The sequence below is a fragment of the Cydia amplana genome, chromosome 16 (genome assembly GCF_948474715.1).
Source record: "Cydia amplana chromosome 16, ilCydAmpl1.1, whole genome shotgun sequence".
Taxonomy (NCBI): domain Eukaryota; kingdom Metazoa; phylum Arthropoda; class Insecta; order Lepidoptera; family Tortricidae; genus Cydia; species Cydia amplana.
In genome coordinates this window covers 252,857-271,741 of record NC_086084.1, presented here as the reverse complement: position 1 = coordinate 271,741, position 18,885 = coordinate 252,857, and the positions used below count along the sequence as shown (strand labels likewise).

The window sequence follows — 18,885 nt, the reverse complement described above, 5'->3', positions numbered from 1 at the left end:
ACACTTCGACTATAATACATAGCCTTGTCAAAATTCAATTCGATTAGATAGCTTTATCAAATATGTCGAAATCTAGTCAACGGTCCCGGTCCCACTTTATCGCTTATCATAAGGGCGTGATTTGCTTGAATCTTTATACAAATAACCTGTCCTTAATCCTTATGGCAAGCGACAAAGTGGAAACGACACAAATGTTGCATAATTAAGTATGACAATGCCTAGACAGCAGGGTCGAAACAACCCGTGATCTTCGCGAGGCAGCAAAGATGTTGACTGATTATTGTTAATACGTACATACCTTAATCTGCGACGCGTAAATGTCGCGAGTAAAATGTTTTGTGATTGTAAGATTTGTATGTTTTTCTGGTCATTAAATGGCGCCCTAGTGTAAGTAAGCAATGTGATTTGAAATAATTATTCAAATTAATCTCTTTTGATTTATTTTTTTGTTCTTCCATTTTGACTTAAGTGTTCAGTTGTTTTTTTACATACTTGTCCGCAAGTATCCTACTTTTATAATGTTGATATTAATAGTCTAGTATTAAGTATAACTCTACTTGTTAATGTTTCCCGCGTTTGACTAGGTACTGTTACAAATAATCTATCTTGTGAAGTGCAAATTGACATAGAATTTATCAATAAGTAAATATCTGAAATAAGGCCTGTTTGCCACAAACAATTATAAAGTTTGTAAAGGCTATATTTTGACGGCAACTCGTCCTAAGTTTGAGAGCTATTGTTGATCGGATCTGTGATAGTGGGTCTGGGTGTGTCGTGCCGAGACAACCTGGACCACTGGACTATTGTAATAACTTTCTCAATAAACGTTAATAAATATTTGTCTTTTTTAATTTAAAATCCTGCTTTTGCTTTATCCTACATATGGTATATGGCTAGAGTTAGAAACTCTGCAACGAATTTGATGCAGCACACGCAGAGCCAAACTTACAAATGATACTACATATGATGTTTTACTTATAAATGATATGAATATGAACATCAGGCACCTGCCGCGATAGCAGAGGACGCTGGTTCGATTCCAGCTTGGGGCACTCGAGGCCACTTTTTCTTAAAATGTCATTCAATAGAACTTGCTAACTATGTAAACAAACTGCCATACTAAAATTGACACTGAATGTCAATTTACTAGTAACTTTTGTTTACATAGTTCGCAAGTTCTATTGAATGACACAGTATATTATATGACATTTATTTAACCTTTTCGACGCCGTGTCAAACACAAAAGCTGTCTCTCAGACGCCACGTCACCGAAGTGTCAAAACTGAAATTGAACTTTATGCATATGCACCTAGGTCTATGTTGCTCTGTGGTCTATGACCGATTAATACATCTTTGGCGTTGGACCTGCGGTGCGTATATGTCGGTCATTGGCGTCCAAAAGGTTAAAGAATATGAACTTCTATGAAATGATGACGTATAAACTTCGAGCAACACTGGCTTCCGACACTTGCACTGCGTGTGCTATCAAAATCGTTGCAGACATGTCTTGGTTTAACCCTTAAATGCATAGTGTTGCCAAATGTCTACAAAGCATTCGACAGCTCACAGATTAAGGGTTAAACAAATTCTATTTGTTCCTATATATTATTTCAATAGTAAAACTAATAAATTTTCCGAATCATTACATAAATTTACGCAGTATTTTAATTTATAAAAATTACATTTGTTTATAGACAAAATGTCGGAAAACTTGGAAAAACCTGGAAGTTGATGATTTTTAGTATGTCATTTTGGGCAGATTTTTTGGGTTATTCCCAGTAGTTACCACCAACTCGGTTTAGTGGTAACTACTGGGAATTTTTATTCCCAGTAGTTACCACCAAAATTTTGTTAGAGTTAAATACTAATAAAAACAGTATAAAAATAGTATAGTATAAATATATAGTGATTTTGAATTACCGAATAAAATCACTTGAAAAATAATCTAAATGGATTATTAAATTTATCTTACATATTTTATAGTTTTTGTACTAGTACCGGTTAAACTGTTTCAATATTCTTGGTCACGTTTAAGGCAGTTTACTAAAACACTAATCGACTTATAATTGTTTATTAAATCACTCTATATTTATACTATACTATTGTATACTGTTTTTATTAGTATTTAACTCTTAACAAAATTTTGGTGGTAACTACTGGGAATAATTTTTCCCAGTAGTTACCAGTGGTAAAAGGTGGGAAAAAAATTCCCAGTAGTTACCACTGGTAACAACTTGGTGGTAACTGGTAACTAGTGGGAATAACCCGATTTTTTGGAGTTTGTAATTATTTTATATTTAAAAACTTTATCATAGGTATATCACAAATAGTGTACCTTTCTATTGGTAGTAAAAAAATCATGTATCTATTACTGAAAATTACATATTTACATAAATATGATTTAGCCAATTCAACTTCTAACACTGATTTCGCAGTGAAAATCGAAGTTATATTTTTTTTTACTATTTTTCCTAGAATCAACAAACAATTATGTGATACATATATTAATTTCGGGCAAAAAGAAAAAGTCATGCATTTAAGGGTTAACTCTATCAGCCCAAAAAGATATCTATAGACATTGTAATGTTACATAACAAGTAAGCTAACATTCTGACAGAAAAAATATTATAAAACATTTTGGGATAGCTTGGTAGTGCTGAAAGATTTACAAGTAGTTGATAAAGCAACCACGCCTTTTAAAAATGGAACCTTAATGTTTATTAATGTTTAGGCACAGAATAAATAATAGTACTAAGTACAGAAGACTCACTCTCCAACAAAACGCGTCTGTTACGATCAGCACAGATATGGCCTGCTAGGTGGCGACAGGAGGAATAAAATGCAAATTCAGTAAGTATAATTATATTATTATTTATTGTGATTTCAATAACATATCAGTCTTGCTGTAGAACACCCGTCTAGCTACTTCCTTATTCTTATTATGTTTTGACATAATACATACATTAAATAGATCAATCAAATTTGATTCATATTAACAACTGTTCTTAATATAATTCAACAGTAACAACACAGCACTGCTGGTGGTAGTCTGTACATATTCTACAAATTCAGTGTAAGCTAATCTTGGATAATTATGCAAGATTAACATCAAAATTGAGGTAGCCTTAACCAGGTAGGTACATATAATACTTACAACGACATATCGTGAACATGTCGCAAAAATAACATATTATTTGTTTGAATATGTTTTATGTACACAAAAAGGGTGAATATAAAAGAAGCTACAATATGGCCAAATTCAGTATCAAATTGAAAGTACATTATATAGTACCTATTTGGAAATTTAATGTTTGTGATGTAAGTAAACCTTACTGCAACGTCATAAGGTATATATCATACATATCAATGTAGCTTTTCGCCTTATCCCGTAGCCGGGCGAACATATTATCGAGCTACTCCGACCTTGATTTTGTATCCCAGATACAGCAGATGGCAGGCCGACTGCGCTCAATTTGTCTAAAAAGTAGGTCGATTACTATGATTAGATGCATATCTAATGATCACTTTAGTATTAACCTTAGTCCCTATCCCGGAGGCCGGCGAACATGTGCGATATATCCCTGCTCCCGGTCGAGTTGAACCTCTTCAGCTTGTGCCTGCTGGTGACCTTGGGCACCTTGGGGCGGGGCGTGGGGAAGGTGTCCGGGCTCCCGTGCCCGCCCAGCCCGTCGTAGGGGGCCGGAGGGGGGCGGGGGCGGGTGCGGGGGGAGGGGGCGGTGAAGGCCGTGTTGAACTCGTCCCGCGGGGGCTCCAGGGGGGCCGGCTTGTGGAAGATGCTGGTTGGCGCGCTGCGGAGGATCGCGAACTCGGACGGCTGAAATATTGTTATTTTTTTATTCGGTATGGATTTTTATGGCATTTACACATTTTGGGAAAAATATAGGCATCGACAAAACCATCAATTTAAATAATTTAGAATAGTATAGAATAGAATATTATTTTTCACCTCAGCAGCTCGAACAAGGGTACTTTGATTCTTAAAAACAGTGAGCAAAATGCGATTTTGCTCACTGAGTGAGACAAAATGACATTCAAGTGACCTTTATAGTCAAATGTCATTTCAACATGCGGGGTCTAATAAAAGTTCGAAATACTTGGGTTCTATTATCTCTGTCCCTTTTACACTGTTAGCAAAAAGAAACAGACAAAAAAAAGTTAAAACGACATTCAACAGTATATTCACGGTTTATAATAGACCCCCGAAAAACTTCAGACCGCATCGTTCCAAACCACGTACGAGTATGAATTCTTAATAATTAATTAATAAAAATAAAGTTTAAGATTTCATAAAAACTGATAAAATACTATATTTTAGGTATTTTATTGTACAATTAAAATAACGAACTCAAAAAATACACAGATCATCACGCAAAATTAATTATTTTACTTTTAAGAATTTCTACCATAGTTGACAAATAGTACGTATCCGCAATTCGGACCGTATCTTACAAAGATTTTTTTTGTTGTCAAAGTTGGCGATTGAAGTGTCAGTTAATGTTTGTTATTTCTATATTATTTTACTGGAATTTATTATTACGTTTTGTTTTCGTGTTCCATTGCGGTAATTAAACTTAATTGTTTGTATATCTTAAGAAAACATGAGTGCAGGTATTAAGTGATGAAGAAGGATTACATTTTTCAAGTTGTCTAATAGGTATGTTCTCACTGCGCTGAGGTGAAAAATGTTGTGTACTACACGAGATCAAAGTTATTTACATCTCGTGCGCTTTTGAGTCCCTTACTACGCTCAAGATTCTAAATTAGATTCACTCGCTACGCTCGTGAATCTATTATAGAATCTTTCGCTTGCACGGGACTCAAATAAGCACTCGAAGAAATATCAAACTTTGATCACTTGTTGTACAAATAACTATATTCGTAAGCACAGACAATAGATAATATGAAAGAAAACACAAAATAAGATTAAAGTGCCACGAAATGGCCTCATCTCAGCATGTTGCTGGTGGCTTCCAGCGCTGGACTTCCGATTGGACCATCAAGTGAGAAGAATCACGGAGACACACAACAAGAAAAAGACATCAAATAAAATAACATACAGTGATTTGTCATTATAATCACCTTTAGATTAGCCGGCGCAGGTCTCCGCTGGTGTATGGTGCCGAGCGCGAGGCCGCTCTGTTTCAGGTTCAGGTAGGGGGAATCGGACTGTACGATTCGTCGGACGGCCGTGTTCTGCAAATATCATGTTTGTTAACCACAAATACTTTTGATTTTGCTCGCTAGACTGGAAAGGGTTTTTATTTTTAAGCTTGAAAAGAAGGCCACTTGGACACTTGTGTTCGATTTTAAAAGAAAAAGCCGGGTTGCGTTTTTATACGATATTAAAATGTCAGTTGAGAGGCCAAATAATTTCTGATTCCAAATTACTGCCTCGCATGCTTTTGTACTAAAACGACAGTCCTATTGGAGAAATTGAGGCAAACTGCCATTTTACTATCTAGAACAGTGGTTCCCAAAGTCGGCTGGGCTCCGATCCATCTAACACAGAGTGCCAAATTTGGGACTCACCTCATGGCCGTCTTAAAAAGGGGGTATAAATATTGTTGGCAACGCTCAGATCGCCCAATCGGTGGGAGGGTCGTCAAGACCCACTCGATATTCGCTAGCGACCCAGCCATAGTTTGGGAAATGGTGATCTAGTATTATAGAAACAAGTTTTAACCATACCAAATATGTATTTATTTATTAGGTTCGCCAACAGGTGCAATACAAAAATTACTTATAAATAACAAGTTATAAAATAATATTGAAAAATAAAATAAATGTTTTTTTATCCTAAGTACTAAACTAGTATGTATATTAATTTGCCAACGTATACTTACAAAACTATCTTCATTCTCGGTAACGACGTCGACGACAGCGTCGTTGAAACTGCTGCTCAGCCTCGGCGCGGCGGGGGCGGGGGCGGGGGCGGGGGCGGCGGGGGCGGGGGCGGGGGCGGGGCGCGGCTGCTTGGCGTCGCGCGGCTCGGCGTCGCCGCTCGCTTTCCGCTTGTGCTTCAACGCTTCGTATTTCCGCTCTATGTTGGTTAGGTTCTCTTGCACTTGCCTGCCGAATTTAAATCCTATTTCTAGAACTATTGCCATTGCAATTTTGACCTTTAACCTGTTAACCGCCAGCAATTTTTGATCGAGCGTGCTCGTATCGCCACCGACAGTAATTGTACCACGCGGAGTGAGGTTGGCATAGTTACGGGAGTTAATGTGCCGTAAAAACCAAGTCAGATCTTTGTCTTATTTATCGAACTGTGGCGAAATGAGCTGGATATGTAACGTCTTATATATCAGACTCTGGCGGTTAAAGGGTTAATACTTTATTGTCTTTATTAATTAATCGATTAAAAAAAGGAGAAAGTTCTATATTCGACGAGATATAAAAGTGTAATAGTAAACGGTTGAAAACGTCCCCTCACCCTGCCTTAGCCTGCAGGTCCTCGTATCTGACGCGCATGGCGGCGAGGCGCTGCTCGGCGCTGTGCTGCAGCTCCCGGCACGAGCGTTTCTTGGACTCCGAGTCGCACAGGGCACTGAAACACAACCAATATCTATAACTTAGCATAGTGTAAATATGTTATATCTGAAAAAAAAAACCAAATACCTAATTGTCGATAAATTTAATTTAAGTATCGTAAGAATTCATACAATCCGAGCCTGATTTCTCATCGCCTTGTCCGGTGCCGAGGCGCGACATTTTAACTTTGAATTATGTCACACTAATTTTGCGTCTCTTTCTATAGGGTCTTGAAAGTAGTTCAACATCTACTTTCAAAGGAGCGCAACATTACAAAATTCAATATGAGACGAGATACCCATCCGCGAGACGTAATATTCTGGGCAATACCTTAAGTCTTAGTAAAATTGTGCTTAAAAGACTTCAGAGGGCCTACCGCGAACACCGAAGTTAACAAATTGCGGGCACGCTTCTCTTTTACACCAACTAAGGCGTATTAGAGTGACAGAGAAAGATGCCCGCAATTTGCGAACTTGAGTTGTTGAAAGATTACCGTTTGAGCGCGGCCGCGAAGGTGGCGAGTGTTCGTAAGTCCGAATAACCCCGGAGCGTCTCTTCTACTTCGCCCGCTGTGGCATTCAACACCTTCTGTAACCTGCAACATAATAAATAATAATAATAATAAAAGACGTTTATTCAAAGAGTTTGAACATAGGTACATAATAATGCTTACAAACTAATTGAAAGGGAAAGTGGCTCAGCTAATGTCTGTGCCAAAAGACTACGGGGCACAGCAGCGGCCCTAAAGACTTCCAGGCAACGGACGCTGGACATACTATTTATAAAACCTCTAACGAAGAGCTTTCTACACTTAAAACCGTGGTTGCTTTTGAGCCACTAACAAAAACCACAGTTCATTTTTTTAACTGATATAAAGCATAAAGCAGGTATATACCCATTGAGAGTCTGCATATTCTTCTTGAGCTGCTCATTTTCTTCCTTGAGCCGCTGCGTCTCCTTGTTCTGTATCTTGACATACTCTAGCTGTTCCCGCAGCGCTGAGAGCGCCGATTCTCGGCTCACCAGTCGCTTCTCTGCCGCTTTCAGTAGCTCCCTGTGACATATATTAATGAAGTTTGAAACAAGTTGGAAATTGCTCTGTAAATTGTAAACCTCGCAAGTATACATCCAACATTTTGAAAAACTATTAAAACTGAATTGAAGTGTGACAACAATTAAAACTGTACTGTTTACTTTTTTAAATTGATAAAAATATCCATACAATATTAAACTTGGTCACGAAATTTTAAGAGAATTGGTTGCGAAAATACAACCTGTAGAGGAGAACAGCCAAGCCGAGATGCTGTGTAATTGCTCAATTAAAAATAGGGATTTTGTGTATTCGTGACCTAGGTTGGAAGGAAACAATTTTCCTTTAAAGTAAAAAGCTTTTAAAACGGGGCACCTGTGCTGTTGCTTTAGCTCAGTATACTCTGTATTATTCTGATTTTATTAATTAGGCAGTGAACTTTACTCCTTTTTGTTAGCCTCTTGTGTGGCGGCAGCAAGTTTGTCCTTGAGTTCCCTCTGCTCGGTCTTCTGTGTCCGTAGCTGCAGCATGGCATCATCCAGCCTTGACTGCAGAGTTGCCGCATCTTCCCCGGAGTTCTCGTTGGACACCGTTGGGTACATGCGGAACATGCACCGGTCTGTCACCTTGTTGCGGCATTGTGGACAGGATTTTGATCTAGAAATAAACATTGACATGAATCAATTTTAACATGAGTTATTGGTAAGTCTTCTTCTACTTTGGTTTTCAATATATATATATTTTTAGTGAAATGGTATATAAGAGAACAATTTAAAGATATCCTAGATATTGTCAGTTAGATGTGATCAATGTTATTGCCATAAATTAAATCTGAGATCTAGCAAGGATGTCATTCTCACCTTAAAAAAACAGATTAGGAATACAGTATGTTTTAGCTGCTCTGCTTAGGACACAAATGGTTGGTTAGGCTATAAGTTTCAAATAATTGGACCAATGTAAGAAGAAAAGACTGTTTCATAGTAAATTTAACTAACTAATAATATGGTACCTTTCGATCCATTGCGCGAGACACTGGTGGTGGAAGAGATGGCCGCACTTGGTGACGTACAGGCTCTCGGCCGGGTTCACCAGGTCGCTGCATATCGTGCACAGGATGTGCATCTGCACACAACAACACCCTTTGTTTACATTCGTAGGTTATGTTTCATAAGTATAACACAAATAAACAATATTACTTTTTGATGACTACAAATATAAACGAAATACATGGAATTATCTATATAATTGTTTTTTACAACAATTTTAAGCTACTTCTCAACGTTTAAAACTTACCGTCAGTTTTTATAAATTGAACCATTGACAAAAATGTTTACAAAGTTATAGGAGGCGACGTATCATTGTAATTTTTATAGAATTAAGTAATTTTAATATATAAATTGAAGTTCATAATGGTAAGAGCTTTTATTTATACGAAAATAAAGTTAACTTTCAAGTTTCATGGGAGGTAAATCAAAAGCACTTTGACAAGTTTGACATTCGCCGTTCGCTCGCTTGTTCATTATGTTGTTTTGTTGCTCAACGGCTTTTATGGTTAGGCGGAAATAACATAGTCTTGAACGACTTTGAATTTTCCTAAATGCTTTTAATTTCATAAAATAATAATTTGAATAAAATGCCTAACATTACAGGTAATGGTTTTGTTCGATTAGAATGACTAAATGATATGAAATTTCCATAAAACTAGGCATTTCTGACCTACTTTACTCTTTGCCTAGGCTACCACTCCTCTCTTCACATTCTCTTCATGTCGGCCCATAGACAAAAAATGATAACAAACATGGCGGCCCCATGAAGCGTCATTAGGTGCAATAGATTGAATTTGTTTAGTTTTTTTGTCGATAAAACGATAGCCGCGCCTCTGGATTATGTGGTTACAGACAGGACGGAACCTCGATGTCATCGTGCGGGCGAGGTAGGCCCTGGCAGTTGTGGATGGAGACCGTCGGTAGGAGTGGTGGTGTGGCTGGGTTGGTTATGTTGTGTTGTGGGTGCAGGCGGAGCGTGGCTGCGGGCTGCGGGCTGCGGTAGAGCGCGATGCACGCGGCGGCGGCGCGCTACGTGTCGGTGAGCGAGCTGTACTCGACGGACGAGGTGGAGCTGCTGCTGGACGAGATTCGCGACCTGGAGCCCACTAGCTGCCGCGGCGAGGACATACAGGTGTTGTAGCGCCCCGTCCCTCTCATTCCTTCCTTCCTTTACCCCCAATGCTAAAAGATATAACACTAATTGCAATTCGAACATTTAAAGTTTGGATACTTCTACTTGTTCTCAATCATAATCATTAATGGTAATGTGGTTTCCTTCTAGCTTCAAATTGGAATGAACTAGATGCCAATAGGGATATTAATCTTGCATTAGTAACTGTGCCCTAGATCTGTTTTAACTGCATGCTGGGCAAGGTGAGTTGAGTGTGATTACAGTGAATAATTTAACATGGATCATTTAAAATGTTTTCCATCAGTGATGGCTTTAGTCTACCTGTTATTCAACTTTGAAACTTCTGATTTGTTTTGCCTAGCCATTGCCTAAATTTAGCTTGCAAACATTTATATGGACGAAATAATGCTCTATCCTGAAGCTCCTATAGAACAATGAAAACTATGATGGTCTAATCCAGGGTCAAATGGCGGACCGCGGTCCGTATCCGGACTGCCAACCTATATATATGTAATTATTTTTGAAAAGATGTGTCCCGCCGAGTTTGTTGCCGGTCCCATATTGGGATACCCTCCTCCAATTGAGGGGGGATTTAAATCTTCTCGGGGCAGAGGTGTAGGGTTGGAGCCGGTCTACCTAGCTTTATTTGACGTTCATAAGCGCATTGTAATTATGCCCACTTGAATAAACTATCTTTTATCTTATCTTATCTTATCTATAATTTTTTTTCTTATTTAATAAACTCAAGGACAAATGGACCTGGACGGTCATTGAACCGGACTCCTGAAGAAACTAATTGGTGACCCCTGGTCTAATCTAACTAAGATTGTTTTCAGTGGAATGGATTTCTACTGCCATAGTTCTTAAATTCCACTGATCTACTAGTTTTAGAAAGAAGTTTGAGTATAATTTGTTCATGCAAACCAAATACATCAGTCAATGTACCACTGTTGCTTTTGACCTTGTATCTCTGTCTTGGATAAACTTGCGTATCATGTTTCATGGGTTTGGTGCAGAAATAACTAACTAAATGAACTCTGCTTTAACATACTAAAACAGCAGCACACTTGACTGAACATTTGTGGACTTTACAGTGAATTTACATCATTGCATTAAGGTTCACAAATGAGGTTTGGCAAGTGTCAAAGGTTCGCATAGATGGCGCCAGCATTGGTTTTCTCTCTCTCTGTCATCCAGGTTATAAAATTCCAAATAAAGAATAAGAATATGACACTAGGGTTTGACACGAAAACCAATGCTGGCGCCATCTGATAGGTAAATACTTGGACCGGCCAACCCCGTCGTCAGTTACCTGTCCCTATGCTTGGCCTCGTCAGCGGCGTTTATCTCTGGCATCTTATAGTCGGCGGTAGACGCGGGTGCGGGTGCGGGGGAGGGAGAGGGTACAAGCGCGGGTTTGGTGCAGGACTTCGAGATCGCGGGCAGCGGGCTGGGCGCGACGGCGGGCTCGGGCGCGCGCTCGCCGGGCTCGGGCGCCGGCACGGAGCGCTCGTGGGACTCGCACGCGCACTACCGCCGGCCGCCGCCGCCGCCGCCGCGCCCGCTCGCGCCCCTCTACTGCCGCTGCCGCCATCTGCTCACCGCGCGGGGCGCCGCCATGCTCTTAATTACGGTCAGTCAACCGGCTAACGTTGTCCCGGCCGAGTGCATTCTTGCAGTTGCAACACCGGCGGCGAGACTGAAGGCTTCGTCACACGGGCGCGATTTCCGGGCGCGGCGTGAGCGGGGCGCGCCGCTTTTACATACGAAACGCTCACGCCCCGCCTGGAAAACGCGCCTGTGTGCCAAAGCCTTAAGTTGGTGGTTAAGTGCGTACGGTAGTGCGCGGTTGCAACCACGAGGACGCCTAACCCTTCGACCGCCAAAGACGTGAACTGACGCGCGCGAAACGATCCGATATCGACCCTCGTGCATCCCGACAAGGTTAACGATGACTGGATGACGCGCCGCACACTATAGACGTGGCGTTCACAGGGTAGTGTAGTAGTATACCGGTTACTAAGCTTTTTACTGACCTTGCTGAGCGACAAAGTGTGAGTGGTATGTTTAAATAAATTGCAATACTAACTACATACTAACATAACACTTACTAACGAAACATTATTTGATTTAGAAAGGAAAGTTTGGTCACTAAAGGACCTAAAGGTAATCTTAGTTGTCGGGAAATAAGTCATTATGCATTATAGACATTATGTTCAATGCATAATGAGTATAAGTAATGACCTATTGAACCAATTTTAAACTTCAATGTTTCCAAGTATGATTGGAAATGACATTCATTTTAACACTTTGAGTGCCGTGTAAGACTATATTACATTACTTCAAGCTATGTGGGCTGCCAGCGGCCCACAAGAAGTCACGTTCATGATGCAGGATGCCGAGTGGGCCGCTGACCCATATATCTGTGAGTGTTAAAATTGGTTTAACTGGAACATATATCCGACATATTGTTTTGTGTATGTCTTCAGTTACAAACAAATTACGTTCGTGGTCAACTGGTCAAAAACGCCGTAAAGGGTTCGAAAAGTCGTGATGTATTTTAAATTTTTCATACGACGTAATCCGTTTTCATAATTTAATTGCATTTTGTGTATGTAAAAAAAAATACAGTCCGAGAGATTCTGTGTTGCTAAAAATTACATTATTTGTTGCACGTCTGAGTCTCACGGTGTGGTGAAAATGATACGTATATACGCATTATAGACGGACATTGAAATCGGTTTATATGTGTAGCTGTGTTCGCTGGGCTGCGCGAGCTGCGTGTGGGGCGGCGCGGGGCTGCAGGTGTGGGCGCTGCCGGGCGCGGGGCGCGTGCGGCTGCTGCAGCTGGGCGCGCTCACCAGCGCGCTGCTGCACCTGGCGCTGCTGCTGCTGCGCGTCACCAGCCTCGACGCGCTGCTGCCGCTGCGCTGGGACAAGCTGGTCAGTGACTCCATGCCGGCCCGGATAACCGACATTCAACAACAAATACAGATTATGCCGATCCGCACGACAATATGTATGTATGTATGTCACTTTATTGCACATAAACAGGTTTACATAAAACGGACAAAAACAAAACAAAAATAAGAATGTTATGTACAAAAGCGAACTTATCCCTAAAAGGGATCTCTTCCAGCTAACCTTTGAGAAAATGAAATGAAATGAAATAAAATGAAATGAAAGTTTATTCACGAAAACATATGGTACAGTAGATGTTATTAAGTGTACATATTGACCCATGATATGTTCGGCCTTATGGCATGTGAAAATTATTTGTATTGACATAGTTCATGCATGTCAAAAGAAAATACGTTACAAAATGTCGCGTTTACTAAAATATTATCAAAAATTAAATTATTAAATACAAACATCAAGTTTCAAGCCTCAATCTACAGTCAGTTAGTCATGCGAAAGGATCAAACACTAACAGGTGAAAGACAATTTAATATGGACAAATAGCAATATGAGAATTTTGGATACACATAAAGGAAGACGAGAGCAATAAATAAACAGAAAACCAGTACTACCTACTCATAAATACGCGTAAACTATAAACATACTTATACATATATAAACCTATATACACATATACATATATGTATACATAAACATACCGCTGTTTACTAACTACATAAACATATAAATAAACATACAATAGCGCCGTCGACTCCGACGTTCCGATACTCGGACGCGCTCCCCCCAATCGGAGTGCGGTGTGGTAGATCGTTTTGTGGAGACCCCGACGATAGACTAATGGTTTCGTATATGTGGTGTTGTAGGGCCTAGCGGTGCACGCGTGGAGCGGCAGCACGCTCCTCGTCGGCGGCGCGGGCTCCCTGCACGCGCTCCTGCTGCCCGAGTACCGGCTCGCGCCCGCGTCTCTCGTGGCGCTGTTGTACACTGCCTCGGTGAGTCACTCCGTATTTTCTAGATCGAGGAGCATACTCGAAGTAAATACCTACCGAAAAAATTGATCGTTCGTCGAGACCTTCTCAAGAGAGAGTGTCGGGTTCCGTACATTCTATAAAGTTACTAAAAATCCAAATAGATCAGTCAAATCTTACAAAAAAATCTCCTAAAATATTTCATACTCCATAGTTTTATAATAAAAGTGCAAAAACTGAAAAAAGTCCGAAATTTTGCAGTTTTTTGCAAATTACGAAGGGAACACAACTTTTTTTGCTTGCAAAACATAGTGTCACATTACTCCAAGGACTCCAAACAACATACACAAAAATATAGAACTACATCACGCAATGTTTTTTTCTCAAACATGCAAGTATGACGTTTCAGGTGCGGCTAGGACAAGAGGTCGTTAATGGAATTTCATACAAATCTTGCAGGCCTAGGCCGGCAAAGTCCTCTTTTTTAATTTTCATTTCACAGATATTTGTGACACAGCATCGTGGCATTCATCCATTTAAAAAAACAAGAGGCAGTATACGACTCGTGTAAAACATACGCGTAATAAAGATACTGGTGTAGTTTACTTTTAGTTTTTCTATAAATAAAACTTGGGTTTCGTGGATGAATTAGCGTATCGCCGGTCAGTTTCCTAATTCGTCAATTTTGCTGATTCAACAGTTTACCTTCTGGTCATTTTCACTAGGTTGACAATTTCGCTAGTGGGTCATTTTCCTAAACCTTCAGTTTACTCTTTCGCCAGTTTTGCTAGGCTTCAGTTTCGTAAATTTGCTAGTTTCCTTATGTGCTAATTTAATTATTCGTCAGTTTGGTCAAATGGTAATTTCCCCTAGATAATCGGTTTCTATATTCACCAGTTTCACTAGTTGCCAGGGTCTTATAGTCGTGTTTCGGTCAGGTTTCGGTGTATCAAATATACAAGGTGATTTCAGGGTCGTGTGGCAAGTAGCAAGAGACCAAGGCTTGATGCAGAATCAAAAGATGAACCTATTGATGCTTCATTGATGTTTCTAGTCACCTTATTAAATGTTATTTTAAAACTATTATCCGACACCATACAAAGTTATGTCATCTGCTATTCTCCTGTAGGTACAGTCAATAAGACATGACTATGTTTTTTTTTTAAAGAATACGGCAATGTGATTTAAAAATATTAAACTTACATTTCGTGACTTTTAGCCGAGTACAAAAATATGTCTTGTATCGCCTTAAGATCGCCTTAAAAACAGCTGGGTTCCTAGTTTACTACGGAACCCCAAAAAAGTAGCAAATCATAAACATGACGAAATAGCAAAACTGACAACTTAAGATAATTGAGGAATAAGGAAGTTTGCGACTCAAGAAACTGGCTTAATAGGGGCTCTGACAATTTAGTGAAACTGGCAAAAAAGGAAATTGGCGAATTAAGAAACAGTCTAATCATTAAACTGTTGAATCAGCAAAATTGACGAATTAGGAAACTGACCGGCGATACGCCAATTCTCGTGGATTTTTTATTTATTTCATTGCATGTTTGAGAAAAGCACTATACATACCTCGGCGGGAAATATGGGGTTGCCCGCCTCAGACCTATCCGACCTCACTTCGCTCGGCCGGCAACCCCTTTTGGCCTCTGTAGTAATGTACTATTATTGTGAGATTTGACTGATCTAAAAGCGGTCGGTCGCATTGGAATCGTCGGGGGCCGCCGGGAGCCCGACCGCCCCCTCGTTCGGAGGGGCGCGATGGCGTCGGAAGTGTTTCGACATGGTGTCGTGGTTGCAGGGGCTGGGGCTGTGCGCGGCGACGCTGTGCCTGACGCTGGTGGGGCTGGCGCTGCGGCAGTGCGCGGCGGCGGCGCGCGCGCGGGGCGGGGGCGGGGCCCGGGCGGGCGCCGCCTACCGCGCCGTGCCGGCCGCCCCGCAGCCCCTCCCCTCCACCAGCCGCCAGGACCCCTTATAGTGAAGGCCGCGTCGGTCCGGCAGTGCGGGAGGTCAGGCCGCCTAGTCGGGCGGCACAAATTAGGGATGGGCGAAATGTGTCAGTAGAAAGAAAAGACTGATATATATCTTTCTGTCACTGAGATATGTATCACTCTTTTATATCTTTATATCCGTATGTATCAGTTGTCCCGCTCGCAACTGTATCGGCACGGCACTTGCTGACTTTGCGTCATCTTATGAGTGAGTGAGAGAGAGAGAGTAGTGGTAGTAGCGAGCGAGAAAGACTACTTAATGTATATACTTCTCGCGGAATATTTAGCGCAAGACGCGTCCGAACTCGCCCGAACGACCACTGTCGCTTCGTGTTACTTCGGTTGACGCGCGACCGAAAGATCGCTTATCGCTTTAGCAAATTGTTGCCGAGGGAGTGAGAGGTACGGATATACTGATACATTCGGATTCGTAAAGACAAGAAGAGTGATTCATGAAACGAGAAAGATATATATCTTTTTTATCTATCACTCCTGAGTTACCCATCTCTAGCACAAGTTCTCCTAGTCCGCGGGTCGGCCGTGTTCGCTTGTAATCGGGTATATTTATCGTTCGAGGCGCCGCGCCCTAGGTTTAAGGGAAGATACGCTAAGATTGTTATAGGAAATAATTTTATACTGTCCGATCTCGTGTGACCGCCATTTCGTTCGCCGTACGTGTCGACATATCACATTTGGTCCCGCGCCCGGCCCCCGGGTATCATCTTGGGTCGTCCCATTCGTTTTTCGTCAAGTTCTTAAATTAGTCATAATCTGCTTTCGTCACTCATTCTACATTGAAAGCCACCGACGATTGTGACGAATGTAGAATGAGTGACGAAAGCAGAATAGGACTAATTTAAGAACTTGACGAAAAACGAATGGGACGACCCAAGATGATACCGGCCCCCGTGCGGCCTGTGCGGCCCGGTGCGGCTGTCCCTCCGATCTCATAAACGAACTACACATGTGCGAGTGATTTTTACTTTTCAATTTTAATTATAATATATGGTTTTTATACAATTTGCTGTTTTATTTTGGTATCGTAACATTTATCATTGGATTCTATATATGTATTTTGTAAATTCTTCAAAATATAAAAATGTATTCTGCTCTGCGACTAGGCTTGTGCTCTCGCTTACGCGAACACGACATGAAACATCGGCGACGTGAAACATGCGAAACGACATTTATAAATACGACACCCAGGAATTGAGTAAACGTTACCTACACTGTAATAATTCTAAATAGCTACAATTTTAATCAAAGGGAATGCGTGACTTCAAGATACCCATTTCCTATGTAGGCTGTCGACGGCCCACATGGCCCGTCGCTGTAGCGACCGTGGGCGTTGGAAGATTTACCACTTAGTAACCGAAATAGAAACCTTAAACTTGAAATAGAAAGTACACTTCTAATAAAGCAGCTGCCGCCCCTACAGTCCACGCAGGCTCCGGGCGTCCGCGTTGTACATTACAAATAAATACAAATAATTTATTGAGAAAAGTATAGTACAGTGGTTGCTCTTAAAGACTAAGAATTTATAAAGACAAGTGATTTACAGTGAGAGTCAGGATGGCGGGTGTATGTAAATAAAAATAAACAAAAAGCATACCATATTTTAGTACCTAATTTGTACTATTTGGTACCTCATATAAAAAAATTAGTACCTCACGGTATTTCAAGTTATTACCAAAAAACGTTACACCCGCCAACCTGACAGTCAGAATGGCGGGTGTATTTTATTACGCTATGATCCCGCGATTATTGATAAATTCTATAAAAGCCAAATTTTAGTACCTTTTTAGTACTTTAATATTCAATTATAAATTGAGCCATTCTATTTGTGGTTTCCGAGTTTTACTCATTTTACACTTTGCATTGCTATTAAAAAAATTCAGGCGCTTTAATTTTTCACCGTATCGATATCGTTTTTAAGAAAAAACGCTATGCTACAACTATTTCTATTACGCCAGGATTTAGTACCTTTCATGTTTAATCTGTTACCCTTTCACGGTTAATCTGTTAGGTTCAATTAACTATGAAAATTACGTCTTACAAATGGCCAGGCGCCATGTCAAAGTATTCTTCCTAAGAAGAAATTCTGCTCTTCATTGTGCATGTAATTGTGTACCTAATACCTATTAACAATTTTTTTAATTTCAAAATATACTTTATTCATGTAGGCCTAGCAACAAGCACTTATGAATAGTAATTAGGTATTACATAGGTACATATTATCTTAATCTAATTATCAGAGCAATTTATTGATGTTAACCTACTACTAACCTACTCTTAAGTACATGGTGATTAATCAAATAAAACCCGCAAATCATGTCTGTTTGTCGGTATATTAGTGTGAATAGTGTGATGTACATATGTATATACTTCTTTGTGGGATCCCGTTGATGTCCTTGTTTTTGCTAAGAAATGCTAAGTACCACATACTATATTTCTACTGTGAGTACGATTGAAATACATACCTTTTACAAGCAATATTTTAATTTAACTATTCTTACATGAGGTTTTTCTATCGTCTTGGTTAGTTTCTTAACTTAAACATACATAATTAATACCACACCCGGTGGTATTTTCATGTTTAATTTCCAAAAGGTTCTATATCGAGTCCCTGCTATTGTAATTTCAATTCTTAAAACGGTAAGGACGTTATCTGTGTGGAATCATTTGTTGTTATTGCATTTCATTTTGCACGCGTAATTAGCGGTTGGGTTTAACAAAGGATAACAATGCGATTCATCGCCAGGTAATCTCTCTATTATAAGTATATAGTAGATTCAGACATTCTAAGACCATCCTACTATACGTGTCTGAACACCAACAATTTAGTCGAGTAGATTAGTCGGTGAATTATTCAAGTGGATCCATTTTGTTCTATTTTTTCTGGCGAGTGAGCCTCCCCCCACCACTAACTCTTACTAGTCTACTGGACTACATTTTTGGTGTTCGGATACGTTTAGTAACTAAAATACTCGCCACTTGACTAAATTAACGTAGTCTCTACTCACTTGTAACTCGTTCATCTGTAGTGCGAACGATTTTTGGTCAGTTGACCGATTTTAGTCAACTAAAATACTCGCCACTCGACTAATGTAGTCCGAACTAGGCTATAGTGAAATCTTTTCAAAAAATTGTTTAAGGCGTAGTATGTAGGTACATGTACAGGCATAGGCTATCAGATTTTGGAACGTTCTCCCACTCTCTATCGGGCAACCGCAGACCAAATTCA

The 18,885-nt window shown here is 40.2% G+C and overlaps 2 protein-coding genes across 2 annotated transcripts; one reads left to right on the top strand and one right to left on the bottom strand.

Moving 5' to 3' along the window:
* Positions 1–3,538: 3,538 nt before the first annotated feature.
* On the bottom strand, positions 3,539–9,063 carry LOC134655317 (E3 ubiquitin-protein ligase TRAIP-like). Its single transcript, XM_063510767.1, has 9 exons — positions 8,876–9,063; positions 8,592–8,704; positions 8,027–8,239; positions 7,448–7,606; positions 7,046–7,147; positions 6,455–6,568; positions 5,865–6,090; positions 5,101–5,214; positions 3,539–3,835 (listed from the first exon to the last, which is right to left on the bottom strand). The coding sequence occupies exons 2-9, from the start codon at positions 8,702–8,704 to the stop codon at positions 3,539–3,541; spliced, it is 1,338 nt and encodes a 445-aa protein (XP_063366837.1). The 5' UTR covers positions 8,876–9,063.
* Positions 9,064–9,362: 299 nt separating this feature from the next.
* LOC134655315 (uncharacterized) lies at positions 9,363–15,628 on the top strand. The gene is made up of 6 exons (XM_063510766.1): positions 9,363–9,515; positions 9,598–9,760; positions 11,124–11,393; positions 12,515–12,703; positions 13,543–13,671; positions 15,452–15,628. The coding sequence occupies exons 2-6, from the start codon at positions 9,638–9,640 to the stop codon at positions 15,626–15,628; spliced, it is 888 nt and encodes a 295-aa protein (XP_063366836.1). The 5' UTR covers positions 9,363–9,515; positions 9,598–9,637.
* The last annotated feature ends 3,257 nt before the right edge of the window (positions 15,629–18,885 follow it).